The 21,413-nt window shown below is 41.2% G+C and overlaps 1 protein-coding gene and 1 long non-coding RNA gene across 3 annotated transcripts in view; one reads left to right on the forward strand and one right to left on the reverse strand.

Moving 5' to 3' along the window:
- The window catches only part of ADAMTS9 (ADAM metallopeptidase with thrombospondin type 1 motif 9), a 199,390-nt gene that overhangs the window by 44,609 nt on the left and 133,368 nt on the right, over positions 1-21,413 (reverse strand). Inside the window, exons 29-30 of the mRNA XM_049862795.1 lie at positions 15,252-15,419; positions 7,944-8,117 (exon numbers count right to left, since the gene is read on the reverse strand). Coding sequence (XP_049718752.1) covers positions 7,944-8,117; positions 15,252-15,419 — 342 coding nt within the window. The remainder of the gene's footprint in view (positions 1-7,943; positions 8,118-15,251; positions 15,420-21,413) is intronic.
- Positions 1-21,413, forward strand: part of LOC126064125 (uncharacterized) — a 33,216-nt gene that overhangs the window by 7,560 nt on the left and 4,243 nt on the right. The gene's annotated exons all lie outside the window — the stretch shown is intronic.

Raw genomic sequence — 21,413 nt, forward strand, 5'->3', positions numbered from 1 at the left:
TTTTCCTCATTTCTCAGTTCTCATCTCTCTACACTTATCTTCTTTTCCTGTCTTCTGAATACCTGATGCTGTGTGACATCTATACCCCACTCTAGCCAGGCTATACCCTGCAGGCTGGGAGCCATTTCCCCAGTCTTAGCAGCCCCACCAGTGTGACTCCAGGACTCCTGGGGGCTTTTCTTTTCCAAATTTTTATCTAGTTATTTCTTTTCTTTCTTTTTCCCTTTTCTCCATTTCTTGCTTTCTGTTCTCTCCATACCAATGGCAAGATCCCTTAGCACTCTTTTTTCTTTCTTTCTTTGCTTGTTTGTTTTTAGCCCCTGTTTCTCTTTCTTATCTTTCCTCTTCCCTATACCCCTATTAGCTCCACACATCACAACCTCCTCCCTCTTTCCTGACTACCTGCACTGTGTGCTGAACATCACATGCCCGAGCAGCACAGACAGAGCCTACTGGAACCTGCCCTGCACTGATTCCTGGCCTGCCCTGTTGGCCATAGTACATGCCACAACCAACCCATCCCAGCCCCTCCCCTTCAGCTGGACCTGCCCTGCTGCACCATAACTGATTGATTGGCCCTGCCCACTGGACAAGGAGGTGAAAAGTATTGTGACTACAGACAAGCAAACGACAAAGAATGCACAGCCCGCCTGCTCAGACGTAACCAAATAAAACAAAAAAACAGGATGAAACAAACAAACCTACAATCAAGAAATGAAGAAAATAACTACTGAATGCCCCGAAGACAGCAGAAAATATCAAAACATAAAAAAACAGGACAGGATGGTTCCAGTAGGCATCCAAAATAAAACACTAGATGAGTTTCCAGTAGAAGAAAAGGCACTAGCGCTACCTGCCAGGGGATACAAATCTCTAATATTCAGAGCAATCCAAGAGTGGAAGCAAAAAGAAGACAAAAATGAGGAAAAAATAAACAAATTTCTGGAAAAGGCAGATAAATTCATGGAAAATACAGACCCCAAAATGGAACAATTCATGAAAGTAATACAGGAACAAAATGCCAAAATAAACTCACAACTAGAAATCATACAAAAAAAAAAAATTATAAATCCAAAATATAAACAACAAGATTTCAGAAATGGACAGTGTCATAGAAGGGCTGAGGAGCAGGTTTGAAACGATGGAAGACAGAATCAGCGAAATTGAAGACAAACACTTGGATACAACTCTGTTTGAGGAAAAATCAGAAAAAAGAATGAAGAAAAATGAAGAAACCCTTAGAATTATGTGGGATACAATTAAAAGCAAAAATTTTTGAGTGATTGGAGTTCTAGAACAGGGAGAGAAAACAGAAAACACAGAGAAGATCATTGAAGAACTGCTGACAGAAAACTTTCCTAATATCATGGATGATGAAAAGCTGACCATCCAAGAAGCTCAACGAACCCCATATAGGATAGATCCCAAAAGAAAAACACCAAGGCATATCCTAATCAAACTCACTAAAACCAAACACAAAGAAAAAATCCTGCGAGCAGCTCAAGAAAAACAAAAAGTCATATACAGAGGCGAAACAAGACTAAGCTCTGATTATTCAGCAGAAATCATGCAGGCAAGAGGCAACAGGATGACATATATAAAACCTTGAAAGAAAAAAAAAACTGCCAACCAAGAATAATATATCCTACAAAACTTTCATTCAAATATGATGGTGAAATTAGGACATTTCCAGATAAACAGAAATTAAGGGAATATGTAAAAACCAAGCCAGACTTACAGGAATTATTAAAGGGAGTCCTTCGGTCTGAGAACAAACAACATCAGACCACTGCCTGAATCTAGGATGCAAGATCATACCAGGCAGATACCAAAGTAGGAAATGAGCTCTCAAGGACTATCCAAAATGAAAAAAATTGCAACAGGGAACCAGAGAGGCTAACCTGTTAATGACAACAACGTCAGAACAATAAAAGAGGGAATAAACGGTATAGGTATAGAACTTTCTAATGGAGAGGAAGGCAAGGTGATGCGAAGTAATAATAGACTGGTTCAAACCGAGGAAGATAAAGGTAAATTTCAAGGAAACCACAAAGAAAGTTAACAAACCTACTCATCAAAATAAAAAAAATAATTTTTTTTTTAGAGAAGAAAAACTTAAAGTCTCAATAAAAGAAAATCTACAAAAATGAAAGAAATGAAAAAGAAATCCACAAACAATAGGAACTCAGGACAGAAGAGTAAGAGGAACCAAGAAAATGTTAGCACCACAAAAAATAGCACTACAAAATGACAGTAACGAACTCACACCTATCAATAATTACACTGAATGTAAATGGCCTAAATGCACCCATAAAGAGACATAGAGTGACAGAATGGATTAAAAAACAGGATCCATCAATATGCTCTCTACAATAGACACACCTTAGAAACAAAGACATAAGTATATTAAAAACCAAAGGATGGAAAAAAATATATCAAGCAAATAACTACCAAAAAAGAGCAGGAGTGGCAATACTAATCTCAGACAAGATAGACTTTAAAACAAAATCCACCATAAAAGACGAAGAAGAGCACTATATAATGATTAAAGGGACGATCCATCATGAAGACTTAACCATAATAAACATCTACACACCCAATGACAAGGCTCCAAAATACATAAAACAAACTCTAACATCACCGAAAACAGAAATTGACAGTTTCACAATAATAGTAGGAGACTTCAACACACCATTCTCAGTAAAAGACAGAACATCTAGAAAGAAACTCAAAGAAGATACAGAAAAGCTGAAGGGCACAATCAGCCAACTTGACCTCATAGACATATACAGAACACTCCACCCAACAGCTGCAAAGTACACATTCTTTTCCAAAGCACATGGAACGTTTTCCAGAATAGACACATCTTAGGCCACAGAGCAACCCTCAACAAAATCCAAAACACTGAGATAATACAAAGTATCTTCTCTGAACACAATGCCATCAAAGTAGAAATTAACAACAGGAAGAGCAAGGAAAAAAATCAATTACATGGAAACTGAATAACACCCTACTTACAAACCACCGAGTAATTGAAGAAATCAAAGATGGAATCGAAAAGTTCCTAGAATAAAATGAGAATGAAAACACATCATACCAAAACCTTTGGAACACAGCAAAGGCAGTCTTCAGAGGTCAATTTATAGCACTAGATGCACACATAAAGGGAAAAAAAATCAAAACAGTAGTTACAGAACTAGAACAAATAAAAAGAGAACAGCAAAAGAAGCCCACAGCCACCAGAAGAAAGTAAATAATAAAAATCAGAGGAGAATGAAATGAAATAGAGAATAGAAAAACAATAGAAAGGATCAACAAAACCAAAAGTTGGTTCTTTGAAAGGATCAACAAAATCGACAAACCACTGGCCAAACTGACAAAAGAAAAACAGGAGAGAATGCAAATAACCCAAATAAGAAGTGAAATGGGGGACATTACAACAGACCCAACTGAAACAAAAAGGATCATAATGGAGTATTATGAAAAGCTATACTCCAACAAATTTGAAAACCTAGAGGAAATGGACAAATTTCTAGAGACACACTACCTACCCAAACTAACACAAAATGATATTGAAAATCTGAATAGACCCATAACAAGAGAAGAGACTTAAAAGGTAGTAAAAAAAAAAAAAAAAAAAAAAAAGCTCCCAACCAAAAAAAGCCCTGGCCCAGATGGCTTCACTGAAGAATTCTACCACACGTTCAGAGAAAAGCCTACACCAGTACTATTCAAACTATTTCAGAATACAGAAAAGGAAGCAATACTTCTGAATTTTCTATGAAGCCAGCATAACCCTGATACCAAAACAAGGCAAAGACACCACAAAAAATGAAAATTACATACCAATATCTCTCATGACTATAGATGCAAAAATTCTCAACAAAATTCTAGCCAATAGAATTCAGCATCATCTCAAAAAAAAAAAAAATAATACACTATGACCAAGTAGGATTCGTATCAGGTATGCAAGGATGGTGCAACATTAGAAAATCAATCAACGTAATCCACCACATAAATAAAAGGAAAGAAAAGAATCACATGATCATTTCAATTGATGCAGAAAAGGCATTCCACAAAGTCCAACACCCATTCCTAATAAAAACTCTCAATAAAATAGGTATAGGAGGGAAATTTCTAAACATAATAAAGGGCATCTTTGCAAAACCAACGGCCAACATCACTCTCAATGAAGAGAGGCACAAAACATTCCCCTTGAGAACAGGAACAAGATAAGGATGTCCTTTATCGCCACTCCTATTTAACATTGTGTTGGAAGCCTTAGCTATGGCAATAAGACAAGAAACAGAAATAAAGGGCATCCAAATTGATAATGGAGAAGTTAAACTCTATTTGTGGATGATATGATACTATATTTAGAAAATCCAAAAGACTCCACCAGAAAACTACTGGAACTAATAAAATGATTCAGCAGAGTAGGAGGATACAAGATCAACATACAAAAATCAGTTGGATTCCTATCAGGAAAACGATACAATTTATAATAGCCCATGAAAAAATAAAATACTTCGGAATAAATCTAACCAGGGAGGTAAAGGACCTATACAAAGAAAACTACAAAACACTACTGCAAGAAACCAGAAGAGATCTACATAAATGGAAAAACATACCATGCTCATGGATAGGTAGACTCAGCATTGTGAAAATGACAATTCTACCTGAAGCGATTTACAAATACAATGCAATACCAATCCAAATACCAACAACATTCTTTAAAGAGATGGAAAAACTTATCATTAACTTTATATGGAAAGGGAAGAGGCCCTGGATAAGTAAAGCACCACTAAAGAAGAAGAATAAAGTAGGAGCACTTGCACTACCTGACCTTAGAACCTACTATTCAGCGATGGTAGTCAAAATAGCCTGGTACTGGTACGACAACAGATATGTTGACCAATGGAACAGAATTGAGAACCCAGATGTAAATCCATCCACCTACGGTCACCTGATCTTCAACAAGAGCCCGAAGTCCATCAAATGGGGGAAAAGACAGTCTTTTTAACAAATGGTACTGGCAAAACTGGATATCCAACTGCAAAAAAATGAAACAGGGCCCATACCTCACACCATATATAAAAACTAACTCGAAATGGATCAAAGACCTAAATATAAAGCCAAAAACTATGAAGTTCATAGAAGAAAAATAGGATCAATGCTAGGGGCCCTAATACACAGCATTAACAGGATACAAATCACAAGCAACAACATGCAAGCTCTAGAGGATAATAAGCTAGGGAACGGGGATCTAAAAATTAAACACTTATGCTCATCAAAAGACTTCACCAAAAGAGTCAAAAGAGAACATGCAGACTGGGAAAAAAATTTTGGCTATTACAATTCAGACAAAGGTCTAATCTCTAAAATCTACAAGAAAATTAAACACCTCTACAACAAAAAGACAAATAATCTAATTAAAAAATGGGCAAAGGATATGAACAGACACTTCATCAAAGAAGACATTTAAGTGGCCAACAGACACATGAGGAAGTGCTCACAATCTCTAGCCATCAGAGAAATGCAAATCAAAACCACAATGAGATACTATCTCACCCCGCCATTACTGTCACCGATCAATAAAACAGAAAACAACAAATGCTGGAGAGGATGTGGAGAGCTTGGAATTCTTATCTGAGGGTGGGAATGCAAAATGTCTTGGAAAATGACATGGTGCTTCCTTAGAAAGCTAGAAATAGAAATGCCATATGATCCAGCAATCCCACTCTTAGGAATATATCCTAGAGAAATAAGAGTCATCACGTGAATAGATATACGTACACCCCTGTTCATTGCAGCACTGTTCACAGAAGCAAAAAAATGGGAACAACCTAGCTAGATGCCCATCAACAGATGAATGGATAAACTGTGGTACATACACACAATGGAGTGTTACACAACGCTAAAGAACAAGAAGAATCTGTGAAGCATCTCCTAACATGGATGCATCTGGAGGACATTATGCTGAGTGAAATAAGTCAATCACAAAAGGACTGAGACCACTACTGTAAAAACTCATGACAGGGTTTACATACAAAAAAAAAATCTTTGATGATTGGGAGGGCGGGGTGGGGTGGGGATGGAAAAGCATTTAATAGACAATAGATAAGTGGAAACTTTGGTGAAGGGTAAGACTGTACACAACACTGGGGAAGCCAGCACAACCTGTACAAGGCAAGGTCATGGAAGCTCCATAGACACATCCAAACTCCCCGAGGGACCAAATTGCTGGACTGGGGGCTGTGGAGACCACGATCTCAGGGGTATCTAGCCCAATTGGCATAACATAGTTTATAAAGAAAACGTTCTACATTCTGTTTTGGTGAGTAGCATTTGGGGTCTTGAAAGCCTGTGAGAAGCCATCTAGGACAATTCACTAGTCTCATCCCTTTGGGAGCAAGGAAGAATGAAGAAAACTAGACACAAGGGAAAAATTAGTCTAAAGGACTAAAGGACCACATCTACCACGGCCTCCACCAGACTGAGTCCAGTACAACGAGATGGTGCCCGTCTACCGCCACTGACTGCTCTGACAGGGATCACAATAGAGGGTCCCGGACAGAGCTGGAGAAAAATGTAAAACAAAATTCTAGCTCAAAAAGAAAGACCAGACTTGCAGGCCTGACATAGACTGGGGAAACGCAGAGTATGGACCCCGGACACCGTTTCAGCTCAGTAATGAGGCCACTCCTGAGGTTCACCTTTCAGAGAAAGATTGAACAGGCCCAGGGAACAAAACAAGACTAAAGGGGCACAGCTGCCCTGGGGCGGGGACTGAAAAGTAGGAGGGAACAGGAAAGCCTGTAATAGGGAACCCAGGGTGGAGAAGGGAGAGTGCTGACATGCCATGGGGTTGTTAACCAATGTCATATAACAATGTGTGTACTAACTGTTTGATGAGAAACTAGTTTGTTCTGTAAACCTTCATCTAAAGTTCAATTAAAAAAAAAGAAAAGGAAAGAAAACAAAACAAAAAAAGAAACACTCTCCTTGCCTGAAAAACAGGGTCAACAATAATGCCCCCTTCACAAGGCAGCTGTAAAACTTAGTGAGGTGACAGAGTACTCAGCGGGGGGCCAGGTACAGCACAGCTGCTCCAAAATCGGTGCCCTCCCTCCTGCTCTGCAAGCCTTCCTGGGGTGGGGCTGCCGGGTATGTCGGGTGGGGGGAGATTCCCGTCTTATTATTCACATCTCTGCCCCTTCAACAGCATGCACCACCCATTTCACTCCAAGGTCTGTGGAAATGGCTCTGCTTTCCAATTCTCTTTCTCTTCCCCTTTCTACAATCTAATCTCTGTTCTGGAAACAAAGGTTACCTCCTACTAAGGTCTAACCTTCTTAGCCAGGCTTTTCCCCCAGGGACACTCAGTCTTTTGTTTTTCTTAACCAAACATTAACTTGAAGAGGGGGGAAAACAAGCCTGGTCTACTTCTGCATGGGCTGAGCAGTTCTTCAGATTACCTCGTTTTTTTTAATTTAAATGTTGGAAATTCTTTGCTGGGGTTTCACGTGAGTGCCTAGCCATCTTCCACCTGACAGCTGAAGTCATGGAAAGAGAAAAAACACAGAGTCTTACCTAACGTCTGCTTTGTGGCTGGACACACATGTTTAAAATTCTCCCTTCCATTTCTCCGTCTTGTGACAGTTATCTGTAGGCATTTGGCCCAAGGCCTATTAAAATTTTCTTGGAGGCAGCCGGGCTTGGAACATTCAAAAACACAGGTGCAGGAAGTATATGAAAATGAGGTGCTTTTCCACCCTTTCTGAGTACGCTCACCACCTGACAGCAAACCGTTGGGAAAGAGCCAGCACCGTCACCATGCTCGGTGGCGTCACGGCTTCCTAGGAGGACATGTGCGATGACCTGAGGGGGCGGGGGCAGCAAATGCCTGGCAGGGGCCTTGACCACTTCGTGCCTCTACTTACTTCTTGCCACTCCTCTGCCCTCCACACGTAGCGAGGGCACGGCAGGGCTTGGCAGGCGCGCTCCGACTCTGGTCTGGTGTAGGGGTTGCACTCGGGCTCTCTGGCTACTTTGTGAGTTCCGATCTGACAGCCCACATTCCTCTGTTGCACGCCTTGGCCGCAGGACACGGAGCACTAAGGAGACAGGGCATGTAAGTGGAGCCTTCGGTCATTTGGGGGCAGGTGAGGGTGGAGGGGGTGACAGAGGGGGTCTGCACTCCTAATCCGATAATTTTCATAGCCCCCCAACTACTTCTAATTCCCAGTGAAAGAGACCCAAGAGGATGTCTTAAATCTGGACCCTCACTGCTCATCAGTGCTGGGGAGTGAGGAAAGACTGGAGTTTGGGGGAACCGCAAAAGGCAACCAAACTCCTGGAGGACTGAACAGGGTGGAAAAAGTCATTGGGAAACATTTAGCACAGCCTAGAAATGTCACTGCCATGTGAAATGAAAACCCAAAATGATTTCTATCCGGGAGGATCTGAGGTTCTTGAAAACTGGAGATACAGTATTGCCCAAGGGGAATTTCTTGGCAGATTGAAACTGTAAGCCACTGAAGACTGTGGAGCCTTCTAACTAGAATTACTTCTGCAGTCTCTGCTTTTCCTTGGTCCTATTATTCCTGGAGTTGGGGGGATTATTTTTTTAACCATGGAGCACACTGAAGTATTCGTCTATTTACAACCTCAGATGGATATATGAAGAGTAAAAGCTGACGAAAAACAAAACAAAACCAAAATTTCCTAGGGATTGATGTTTTCAGCTCTTGAAAAATACTTCTAATCATGCTGAAACATTTTGTTGACCATCTTGCAGAACACCGTATTAAATCTGCAATTAACTTTCCTCCAAATTAATTTTTTAGTGGTTTCCTCTTTGCTGGGATTCATAATCTCATGAAGACCAAGGATTGTTGTCTTTATTAAGGTTTTGACTGTCAGAAACTGAAAGCAACATCTGACTGGAAAGACCAGCAGATTACTGCACTTAGCTATTAAAAATTATTACCAAATTTTTGTGAGAGCTCAGCCTCCATTAATTTGTCTGGTGCGGAGAAAACGAGCTGAACGTACGTTAAAGCCACACTCCTCAGAGGAAGTCTCAAAGAGCAGAATCATGCTCTTTTAACTTAGAAAGAAATTCTTGGTCAATTTTTTTTTTTTTAACCTGCAGCAGGCTTACTGTGAATTCACTGTCTGTTGAGGCTCGTGGGAATTTACTCTCAGGAAGCACCCAAACGCAATTCGGCTGAATATTCACTTCAGATTTCAAGAAAACAGGTGATACCATTTAGAAGGAAGCTCAGGAAATTCTATTGTTTCCAATGAGCCAGTGCCAGGGAGGAAACTCAAATATTCACAAAAAAGCTGGTTGAAGTGAAGAAAATATTTTGGATCATATTTTGGTTACTATTGTTTGGGTTTAAAGGTATTAATTGTATTGAATGAGTTTCTGACCCTCAAGAAACTAGACTTTTAAAGTCAATATGTCCAGGGTGTAACGGGAGAGGTCTCCTGAGTACGACTGAAGGCCGTGTCTGCAGAGAACAGCCACTGAATGCTCACGTTTGTCTGAGATCAGGAAGAGTGAACTGTGGCATACCCTACTGCGAGACTAACAGAAATGCCCCAACATCATCAGCAACAAACAACAACACGATAACCACCACCAAAAAGCCATTGGGCCATTTGAATTTGGGGTCTTAAATTTCAAAGGGTACACTTCTGGAACAAATGCACCCAAATAGAAATACAAATAAAGAATGACAGAGGTTTAGTAAACAAATTTGAGTTTGGCATAGGGTTAATATATATTCAAAATCTCATAATGCTTTAATAAGATAAAGAAAAACAGAAAAAAAAGTAACAGGCTTGTAGAGTTATAACACTGTTCAGGCTAGCAAGTCAACAAAACCTCTTTTTTGATGCTATTGTTACTGAGTAAATTATAAATGGTTTAAGGGAGGCAAGGTATTAAGAGCCATAAGCATTGGACATAAAGAAAATTACTTCCTGCAACGTTCAGTAATTTTCACAAGAATAATTAAGACATGGCAAGGCCCAACTACATAACGTGTCGTTCTGGCTTCTGATTTTCATACTATCAAAGCCAGCCCTGAAATAACGCCTTCGAAAGAGTCAACCTGACTTAAATACACAGCAAAGGACACGCCTTGCCTTTCTGAACAATGCATCCACGGAAATCTTTGTTTGAAATGAGGTGCGAGGTGCACTGAGTCAGCGTCAGTTTTCTTCCTCTGTCTTGAAGGAGGTGAGAATTTGCACATGGAGCCGGCCAGGCTTGCTTGGCAAATTCTGAGCGATTTGTGCAGACACCCCATGAATAAAGCCACATCATGCAGACCTCGGCCTGACCCTGGAGGTGGTGGTGGGGCTGTGCTGCCTTTAATGTTTCTCGTTCTGTCCAGAACACCTTCTGGTTAGTTTGCAGAAGGAAACATTTTGGCAGTGCCCCCCACGGCCACCGTCCTCACATGGCAGCCTGTTTGTACAGGTTGGGAAGCAGGTGTTTTTAGGTCTGAACCTCTGAGCTGAGAGCCAGCTCGTCTCCGGGCACTCCCTGCTGTGCCATGCTAGTGTGCAGGACTCACGAACTTAAAGGGAACGTGACGCCGATTTCCACAGATGCCTCTATGGGGCTTCTGCTGTTTGTGGAGTCATGGCACACACTTGAAAACTGGAAAGAATTTTACATAATTCCTTCCAGTATTACTCTGAAATTATGGTGGGGACGTTATTTTAAAGGAGGGACTAGCCTGACAATTTACTATAAAAACCAATTTTTATAAATAATAATACCAATAATAATACTAAGCACTTACTATATGCCAGGCTCTATGCCAAGGTTTCTCAACCAGACAGTTCTTTGTTGTGGGGCTGCCCTGTGCACTGTAGTACTTAGCAGCACCCCTGGACTCTACCTACTAGATGTCAGTAGCACCCCTCCTTAGGCTGTGACAACCAAAAATGTCTCCAAACTCAAAAAACCAAACCCATGGCCATCAAGTCAATACCGACTCATAACAACCCTACAGGACAGAGTAGAACTGCCCAATAGGGTTTCCAAGGAGCAGCTAGTGGATTAGAACTGCCAACCTTTTGGTTAGCAGCCTGAACTCTTAACCACTGTGTCACCAGGGCTCCAAAATGTCTCCAGACATTGCCAAATGTCCTAAGGGGAGCAAAATCGCTCCCCTCCAAAGCCCCATTGAGAACCACTGTTCTACGCTAAGTGTTTTACATAAAATATCTTTATACTTCCCAAGAAAACTTTTAGGCAGATACACTACATATAACTAAAGCAAAGAACAAAAATAATCATACCAACTCAAGAAAAAACGGTCAAGAAAAACTCTACCCTGGACAATGTATCATAACTACTGTAGATAAGAGCTTGGCTTCCAGTTCTAAATATGGTCCTAATATGCTGCAGTCTCTTATCCTATGTCAGCAGGAGTGTATTCAAACAATTCAACATCAGTGCTCCCAGTTCTAACACAAATAAACAAATGGAGAGTACGAATCAGTACCTGTTCTCGTCACTGACCACCTGCTCATTGTTCCTCAGTCCCTCAAAGGGCACAAGCTGCTCATATGTCGTGGCCTCCCCACTCAAGGCTTAAAGAACACTGCAGACTCGGACCCCACAACTATGCTCCATAATGACAGCAAAGAGCCCTAGCCGAAAATGACTGATAGATTCTCATTGCAATCTGCCAGCTTCCATCTGGGCATCAGTACTGAAAGTGTTTACAAAACTGATGATCTTATTTCATTGAATCTAAAACCTCACTGATTGTATTATTTTTTGTATCACTAAGAAAGAAAGCAGGGCTGCTGTTCAAACCAGGGCACCCCACTGGTTGCAAGGCCTGTCCTGACCACAGATATTAAAGTGCTCAGCGCTGATGAAGTGGTACCACCGTGTTATTCTAATACGGTCATCTATCCTGTTTCTTTCTGGTTGTCGCCAAAAAAAGCCTTTATGCAGGAATAGGGTAAGTTAAAGCCTTTCCTCTGGAACGCTTTATAACACGGGAATACAGAGCCTTCGCGTCTGTCCAACTGAATCAACAATTTGATGCTGATTTTTGCTTTAAAATTTCATGGAAACTCCCTAGTTCTTGATCAAAATCATCTAACCAAATTGAACGTGAGCTTTTGAAAAAGGTTTTTAAGATTTTAATGGGGATGTTTTCTAATAAAAAGCTAATTTAGTTCACAAATTCAAGATTTTCAAAAGATTTAGAAATGAAACATTCCACTTTAAACCTCAAAAAGCCAGTTTTGGGGCCAAGCCTATGAAGCTAAGTGTGGCAATAGCCATCTCCTATCTCAATATTCTATGTCTTAGTATCACCAGACACTCTGACGTGGTGAGAAATTGTGCTGATTACTCCGCCTAATTTGAAGACAAGATGACAAGAATACAGCTGCAGCAGAAAACAGAAGGACCAGATAGAAAATATCCTAAATATCGGTGCAAACGGACGACCATTCCTCTTGCTATTGCTGCCTTAGGGATGCTCCTGTTTACCAATGGGTCATTTATTGTTGTGCCATCGAGTAGAACTGCCCCATAGGGTTTCCAGGGAGCAACTGGTGGATTCTAACTGCTGACTTTTTTGGTTAGCAGCCTGACCTCTTAACCACTTCGCCACCAGGGCTCTGCAATGGGTCATTAGTAAGCCAGTATCCTTTGATCACACAGACGGCCTTCCCCATCAATCACTGCATCTGATTATTTTCAGGTATATTTTGTAAATTGTACAAATCAACACCTTCTCTCCCCGGCTTTTATAATCCATTACTGCCAATCAAAGCAGGGCGTTGTAAAGCTGGTGCAGACCGTTACATAACTGTGTTTACTTGCATTTTCTACTAAGGTGTCTTGTGTCTTCTAAGCAAGCATTTTGAACTGGTGCAGTCTTTTCCAAGGAGGCATTCTGGTAATCCTATTATCTTATGTTCATAAAAACCCCCTGGGTTTAAGCCCAGTCATCACAGCTTTGTAAGCAATTTTGAGCTTCCCATCAAGATCACAGGATTCTGGAGTAAAACTCACCCTGGGTTTACCAATAAAGCACCAAAGATTCTCTTAATAGTCTCTTTATTGAATAAATTGGCTTTTAAAATGAGCATCATTTACATGTTCTGAACTTAATATTCAGGGCAAGATGCAAATAGATAAGGAGAGGCTGAGGACCATAAAGAAAAGTAACAGAGCATGAAATTCCACAAGAAGACAAGGTAATTAGTGCGGTCTCTTAAATGATGCTAGCTGCAGGCTTTTAAATGAATCGAATAGCTGGCATAAAAAAGCTGGAAGTTAACAGATGACAGTGGTTACTTAGACAAGCCACTAAGAAGGATGACCAGTATGAAATGCAGCCCTGAAATCTGATCTCTATGGAAGCCAGAGGAGGAGTTAACTCTGGCTAGGCATAGATTCTTTGATTAAAAAATTATTGATGGTGCAAATGGTTAAGGAATCAACTGCTAATAAAAGGCTGGTGGTTCGAATCCCCCCAGCAGTGCCTCCGAAGAAAGACCTGGTGGTCTCCTTCCCAAAGGTCACAGCCTTGCCAACCCTGTGGAGTGCAGTTCGGCCCTGCACACACGGGGTCGCCGTGAGGTGGGAGGGGCTTGACAGCGATTTGGTACGATGAAGCCCTCGAGAGGGATGAAGGTTACTCTGCTGGGGTCTGACACAGGCCATGGTTTACATTTCCGTGAAGCAGAACATAGCACAGAAAGGGGCAGAAAGAGGGGTCAGTGATGGCAGCTCAGGAGACAACCCCAAAACTCACTGCCCTTGAGTCTGTTCTGACTTGTAGTGACTACACAGGACAGGGAAGAACTGTCCCATAAGGTTTCCAAAGCTGTAATCTTTACGCAAACAGAACGTCACATCTTTCTCCCGTGGAGCAGCTGGTAGGTTCAAACCACCAACTTTTCGGTTAGCAGATGAGCGCTTAACCACTGTGCCACCAGAGCTCAGGAGCATTTAAGAAAAATTCAGGTTTCTGGAGGAATTTTCCACTAGTCATGTTAAAATTAAGGGTTCTCGACTCTTTCTCGTGTTAATATAGCTGCGTCCACAGCTTCTCTGGCCCTTAGGAGTCAAGACGACTCAGGCTCTGAAAAAATCAATTCTAGAGGCTGCCAACCTCGAACCTAGTTTTCCTTGATCCTCAGGAGTAATTTCTGATTCTCCACTGCATAGGAGAACCAGAAATACAGTAAAACCTCATTGAACCAGATTCATGGGGAGAAGGATCGGCATTAAAATCAGCATATTTTAAAAGAAATTGAGCCATTTTTCTTTTAAGTAAGCACCTTCAACCAAGCTGAGAAATAGTACAAGTGCGGAATTACAAGAGCTATTTAAGGACCAGTTTAGAGTGACTTTAGTTCACGTGTCAGTTATTTATAGGGAAATAGAAGCCTCTAAAGGTCCTTCTTAAAGTTCACCCAAGAAGCTCACACACAATTCCCCACCAGATTACCAAAGTTTAGAATTAAAGGAGTCTAACTGAATGGCTTCTTGGGTACTTAACATCCCCCTTCCCCATCCACTACACACAACACACTTATCCAATCAAACAAAATCTTCCTCTTGAGGGTCTATTTGACTCAACACCCCTGAGTGAAGCGCTTGGCATTCATTATTGTATTAAATCCTCGTAAGAACAATATGAAGGAGATGTTATTATCCGAGGGTCAGGAAGATTAAAGAAGTCACCCAAGATCACTTAGCTAGAAATTGAAACAGAGAACCTCCCCTCCTACCCCTCACCTCTGTTATAACCAAGTAAATACTTAATATCAGAAGTCCTCTGTTCAAGGACCTCAAAGGTAAATTGAGACTCCGCTCCTGCTGGGTGACCACGTGCAACTTTAGTGTGATCTGAATTAGTGGTTTTCTAAGTGGTGAATAATTTTTAAAAAGTGCCACCAGGGAAGCATTGAGGGGCTGTTCTGTGCTACGAGTCTGACATCTGTGACCACCTGGAGTTAATCCTCATCACCAACCACCCTATAGTAGCGTGTTATGCAAAGCACCAAGGGTCGAAGCCTCTTGCCCAAGGCCACACAGCTCCAAGTCTCCTAAACATAAAGATCTTCCCTCCCTGTCCCCAGCTCCCTCTGAGAACCAAAACCGGGCAGAGAAACACAGGTCAGCACACGGAGCCAGCCATGCGGCAGAAGGCAAGGAAGCAGTCGTAGGGAGAAGCATCGCTCACCTGACTCCAGGCTCCAGCCTTCCATTTGGGGCATCTTCCTCCACGGCACTTTCTGTGCCCATTTGGCTTAGCAAGGTGTTTACAGTAATCACTTTCTAAATGGGTTCCATCTTTGGCCATGCAGTAAACATTTCGTTGTTTATGCCCTCGACCACAAGAGACAGAACACTGCAATATAAAGCAATGGCAGGTTGTTGTTTTGTTAAATCGCATCGTGAGATGTTAAGACCATGCCTAACAAAAGTCACTGTTCCCACTTTCTCAGCGCCATTTTGGATGACCTCGCAAAGCCCAACCGGGAAGGAAGGTGGCGTTGGGGAAAAATGTGCCTTACGTTACCGTAGCGCTCCTGGATGGTATTTGGGTCACTCAAGAGTGTGGGCAAGTTCTGATACTTAAGGCCAAAAATAAAGCCTATGAACCTGACATCACCACGGAATTCTGATTTAAAGAAGTCCTATTACAATGAAATGTCAAGGATTCCTTTTGCATATCTCCATGCAATCTCCAGTCAAGGAATTTCTTCAACAAAATGTGATTCACAGATTGGCAACAGGTCCATTTCCAGATTACAACTGTGTCCAATTTGCTAAATAAATGATTTAAGGAAATTTTTCAACCATTTTCCAGAAGATAAACACTCCTTTTTCCAGTCTATGGGGAAGAAGGTGAAAAAGGCATGTTAGAAACTGGAAGGTAAGCTAGCAGGTAAGCTTGTGCCAATTTCAGGAGGGAGGTGGTAGCTTCCAACTTTGATCTGCAGGTTCACTGAACTGTTTTAAATGTGACCTTGTCTGACCACATCTAAGAAACTTGACTTTGATTTCAGATTAGGTTTCTCAAAAAGATTTAGGAATCAAAGTGCCCATGGAGTCAGGACAAAAATTTCATATGACAGCTTGTAGAAGAGGCAAGAGGCTGGCCCAAATGAACACACTGAGACATTCAGCATTCATTGCCTCGTTAGCGGTTACAGGGGTCATTACCACTTGAATCAGAAGCCTGCTGGCTCAGGTTTTCAAGACACATTATTTCTCAATATAATGTTCTTGCTTTTCGGAGGGAAGTGAGTTTAAGAATGAAGAACAAAATGTGAAAATGCAATGAAAATAGGTTTCAAGTGTCATTTCCTTCTATTCAATATTTCTTATTTCCCTCACTAACTTTGTGATTTTGTTAACTTAAATTACTAAAGTGCCCTTTTATGCCTAATAGATAAATAGCACCATGTAAAACATGCAGCCTAATATTAATTTAACACTAGTACCAAGCATGCTCAAAGTCATACCATTCATAAAGGCATCAGCCATGTTTTTCTAGTAAACACAAACCATTATGAAACTTTCAATAGCAGCTGATAGAGAATTTTAAAATATGTGTATCAATAGCTTTGGCATTGACATTTTACTTTAAAAAGGTGAGAACATTACTGTTTTCATCTGAGCTCTCATTTTATGAGTATTATGATTTGGAGTAAGAGCCCTGGTGGTGCAGTGGTTAAGAGCTCAGCTGCTAACCAAAGGTCAACAGTTTAAGCCCACCAGCTGCTCCTTAGAAACCCTACGGGGCAGTTCTACTCTTATAGGGTTGCTATGAGTCGGAATCGACTCGATGGCAACAGGTTTGGGTTTTTTTGGCTTTTATGATTTGGAGTAGTCAGCCCAGAAATGTTAACAGAATATACAATGTGCAAGGAAGGAACCAATTTGATTATCTACACAAAAATAAAAATAACCATTGTCCAGCCTAAAGCATTTTGATGTATATAAAGACTTCAGAGTCTAGAAGGGTGCTAGAAAGACATTCCTGTTAACCTTCAGAGTAGTCTATGACGTGCTCTCAGGCACACAGGTGACCCCTACTATTGGTGATGGGTTTTAATACTTAAAAATGTTGCTTCACCAAGAAAATACCAGAAGGGCACAATTAGCATCTGGGTTGAGTTCATTTGTTTCTTCAACAAACTTTTACCGAGCACCTCCTATGTTCCAGGCTTTATGTGCAGAACTGTGAATACATTGAGGACAAAACCAACACAGTCCACGGCTCATGGGGCTCATAGACCAGTGAGGGAGACCAACAGCAATCAAGTGATGACAAAAACACATATATAGCGACAAATTGAGATGAGCTTTATGAAGGAAACAGGCTACAGAGGTTGGATCATGCAGGCTGAGGCTGGATCACACAGAGCTCACAGGCCATGAGGATACATTAAGATTTCATTCTGCACACGATACGAACCCACTGAAGAGTTTTTAGTCATGGAGACGAGGTCTGGTTTATGTTTCAATAATTCTACTTTGGCTTCTGAGTAGAGAATGGATGGAAACGCAGCATGAGTGGGAACAAGAAAACTGCTCAGGAAGCTATGGCATTCGTCCAGGCAAGAGCGGATGGTAGTTGGATTAGGGCAGAGAGTGTTGGGGTTGGGGAATTAGGAGGATTTAAGTGATGCATTTTTTTTGAGATTAAAACGGGATTACATTTCTAGGATGGATCAGCTGCAAGGTAGAAGGGAGAGGGCATTGTCAGGGACGACCCCCAGGTCTCCGTCTTGGGCAACTGGACAGGTAGTGAAGACATTTCCTGAGATGGGGAAAACTGGGAAAAACTGTGCCTGGAGTCAAGGATATGTTTATTTATAGAAAACAGGCTGGACTTAAAGGATATGGAGTCATGGGTGGTAACATCTGTTTGATTAGGGTGAAGAAACAGGCACAGTTGTCTTATAGCAATCATGGGTAAACCATGGTTAGCCAGGAACGTGGGTGAACATAAAACAAGGGTTTCCGGTCTGCCTTTGTGGTGATTGTTGTTAGTTGCTATTGAGTCGATTCGACTCAATGGCAGCCCTATGTGTGCAGAGTAGAAATGCTTAATAAGGTTTTTAAGGCTGTGTGCCCTTTTGGAAGCAGATTGCCAGGCCTGTCTTCTGAGGTACCGCTGGGTGGGTTTGAACCCCCAACCTTTCAGCTAGTAGTTGAGCACTTAATCCTTTGCACCTCTGAGAGACCTTCATTTCTGTCTTAGGAATGGTCATTTCAGTACACAAATAGTCCAAACGAGCTATCCCTTCATGTGGAGGGGGAAAAAAGAACTGATGGAAGTATTAATTTAATAATCTGCTGTGGGAATGGAAGAGACTCATAAGGTTTTCACTGGCCAGTTTTTTCAGAAGTAGACTGCCAAGTCCTTCTTCCTACTCTGTTTTAGCCCGGAAGCTCTGTTGAAACCTGTGCATTGTGGGTGACCCTGCTGGTATTTGAAATACCAGTGGTATAACTTCCAACATCACAGCAACAGGCAAGCCACCAAAGTAAGACAAACTGAGAGATGTGTGGGTAACATTGCAAAGAATGGGACTTCCAGAAAATTTAATCGTGCTCATGCAGAGCCTGTACATAAACTAAGAGGCAGCCGTTCGAACAGAACAAGGGGATATGGCAGGGTTTAATATCGGGAAACATGTGCGTCGGGATTGTATCCTTTCACCATACTTATTCTATCTGTATACTGAACAAATAATCTGAGAAGCTGGACTATATGAAGAAGAATGCAGCATCAGGACTGCAGGAAGACTCATTAACAACCTGTGTTATGCAGATGACATAACCTTGCTTGCTGAAAGTGAAGAGGACTTGAAGCACTTACTGATGAAGATCAAAGATCGCAGCCTTCAGTATGGATAACACCCCAACATAAAGAAAACAAAAATCCTCACAACTGGAGCAATAAGCAACATCATGCTAAATGGTGAAAATATTGACGTTGTCAAGGACTTCATTTTACTTGGGTCCACAATCAACACCCATGGAAGCAGCAGTCAAGAAATGAAACGACATATTGCGCTGGGCAAATTTGCTACAAAATACCTCTTTAAAGTGTTGAAAAGCAAAGGTGTCACTTTGAGGACTAAGGTGCGCCTGACCCAAGCAATGATATTTTCAACTGCCTCATATGCATGTGAAAGCTGGACGATGAATAAAGAAGACTGAAGAAGACTTGACGCCTTTGAATTACAGTGTTGGTGAAGAATATTGAATATACCGTGGACTGCCAGAAGAACAAACAAATCTGTCTTGGAAGAAGTATAGCCAGAATGCTCATTAGACACAAGGATGGCAAGACTTTATCTCACATACTTTGGACATGTTGTCAGGAGGGACCAGTCCCTGGAGAGGGACACCATGTTTGGTAAAGTATAGGGTCAGCGAAAGAGAGGAAGACGCTTGACGATATGGATTGACACAGTGGCTGCAACAATGGGCTCAAACATAGAAATGATTGTGAGAATGGTGCAGGATTGAGCAATGTTTCATTCTGCTGCACAAAGGGTCGCTATATGGAGTCAGAACCTACTCAACAGCACCTAACGACACTAGAAGAGACCACCTAAAAGTAGGCAGTGGTCTAGCAGAGGCAGAGTTAGAAGAGGTACAGCTTTCTCTCTTTACATTTGTAATGTCTTTTGAATAGTCGTTATGTTCCAGGTACTGCAGTTAGACTTTATGTACTTATCTCATTTAATAATCCCACTAACCAGACCGATAGGTACTATTATTGGAGACAGTTGGTGTTTTCCACACAATTGTTTCAAGACAATCAGTGACTCCAATATAAGCAGACATATGTCTGTCAAAAAAAATAATAGCACAATGAAAATAATTGAATTATTAACAACGTCACTGATAATTCATTTGAGGTGCCTCACTGGAGCAATTGGTATCCGTTGCTAGTGGAATGAAGATGGATAAATAATTTCTAAATATGATGCTTTAAAAGTCTTTCAATATTTGGATTGGCTGCATCGTGCCATTTCTATGTGTGTTTTGGGGAGCTTGAATGAAACTCACTTGGAAAAAAGAATACAATACTTCAGCGTGATTCACTGCATAGATTCTTTGCCTAAAATTGTTAAGATCTAAAAACAATTAGAAAATTCTTAAGATACCTAATCTAATAGCAAATGTCTTTCACTTAATGCTTTCTAACTTACCAATGAAGAAAGGCGGCTGCGTTTGGAGATTTCCATAACTTTGGTTTTGATTTCATAAAGCAGCTGTCATTTAATAATCAGATAAACACCTTGTATGTTCCACTCTCACATAGTCTGAGGAACGTTTCCATCTGATCCCTTCCAGCCCTCTCCTAGGCACTGACTTTTGCACTGATGTGCCTCACTGAGAAGCAACAGAGGCGTTTAGAGCATCCCCTGGTACATGTTATTTATTGGCCACATAACTGAGGCTTCTTGCTCTTGGGAACATTTAATTCCTTAAATTTGAAGTCAAAATAGCCTCTTGTTTGCCAATAAGACACTAACTTCTTTTCTCTCGGGAAACAATGCAACCTGTTTAAGAGAATGATTTTTTACACAAATTTGAGCAAGGCACCTGAAAAAAGTGATCTCTGCCTCGTTACTTAGAAAAACAAAGATCAGTATTCCAAATGCCTGGATTTTCAGGCTTTTGTTTATTGAGGCAGTTCAAAGGAGATGGCAGGATTTGGAGCTTTCTTCAAATGTTGCAGTTACATTTCCACTAACTAAGGTCTAAGTGTTTAAAATCCTTGCATTTCAACTCCTCTGGTGGAAATGAAACTCAAGATGTATGCAGTCTGTCCTTAACCTCAACCGAGGCCTTCCTTTCTTGAGTAGGTAGCTTCAGGTATGGTGCATATTTGGGACCAGAATGCTTTCTGTGACCTTAGGGATGCCTTGCATTGGTCTTTTCATTTATACTAAGGGGCATGTTATCTCGGTCACTGAGAAGTGATAGAACCCCAGTGTATCTGCCTGGATAAGAAGAGCTGAAGACTTAAGAAGAACAAAATCCTTCAGGTTGCCAAGGATGTTGAGGGCCTAGACATATGAATGAAGATGGAGTACTAGATAGAGTTGGTAAGGAGAGCCTGAGCAACCAAGAAGGAATAAGAAAGGGAGGGTGGAGGTCACGGTTATACACAGAATCTGGTCAGAAGGGTGGGTTGGAAGATGCTGGGACTTAGAGGAAGCCAGGGCTTTGAACTGGTTCTTTCTGGTTCAGTCATGGCTGAGTAAGTGAAGCTGGAACAGACCTGAATTTTTAGAATTTGAGCAAACAGGAATGGTAACTGGTAACTGGAATGGTAAAAATTATGGGTCGAAGCCCTGCTAGAAAC

This window comes from Elephas maximus, chromosome 20 (assembly GCF_024166365.1).
Source record: "Elephas maximus indicus isolate mEleMax1 chromosome 20, mEleMax1 primary haplotype, whole genome shotgun sequence".
Classification (NCBI taxonomy): domain Eukaryota; kingdom Metazoa; phylum Chordata; class Mammalia; order Proboscidea; family Elephantidae; genus Elephas; species Elephas maximus.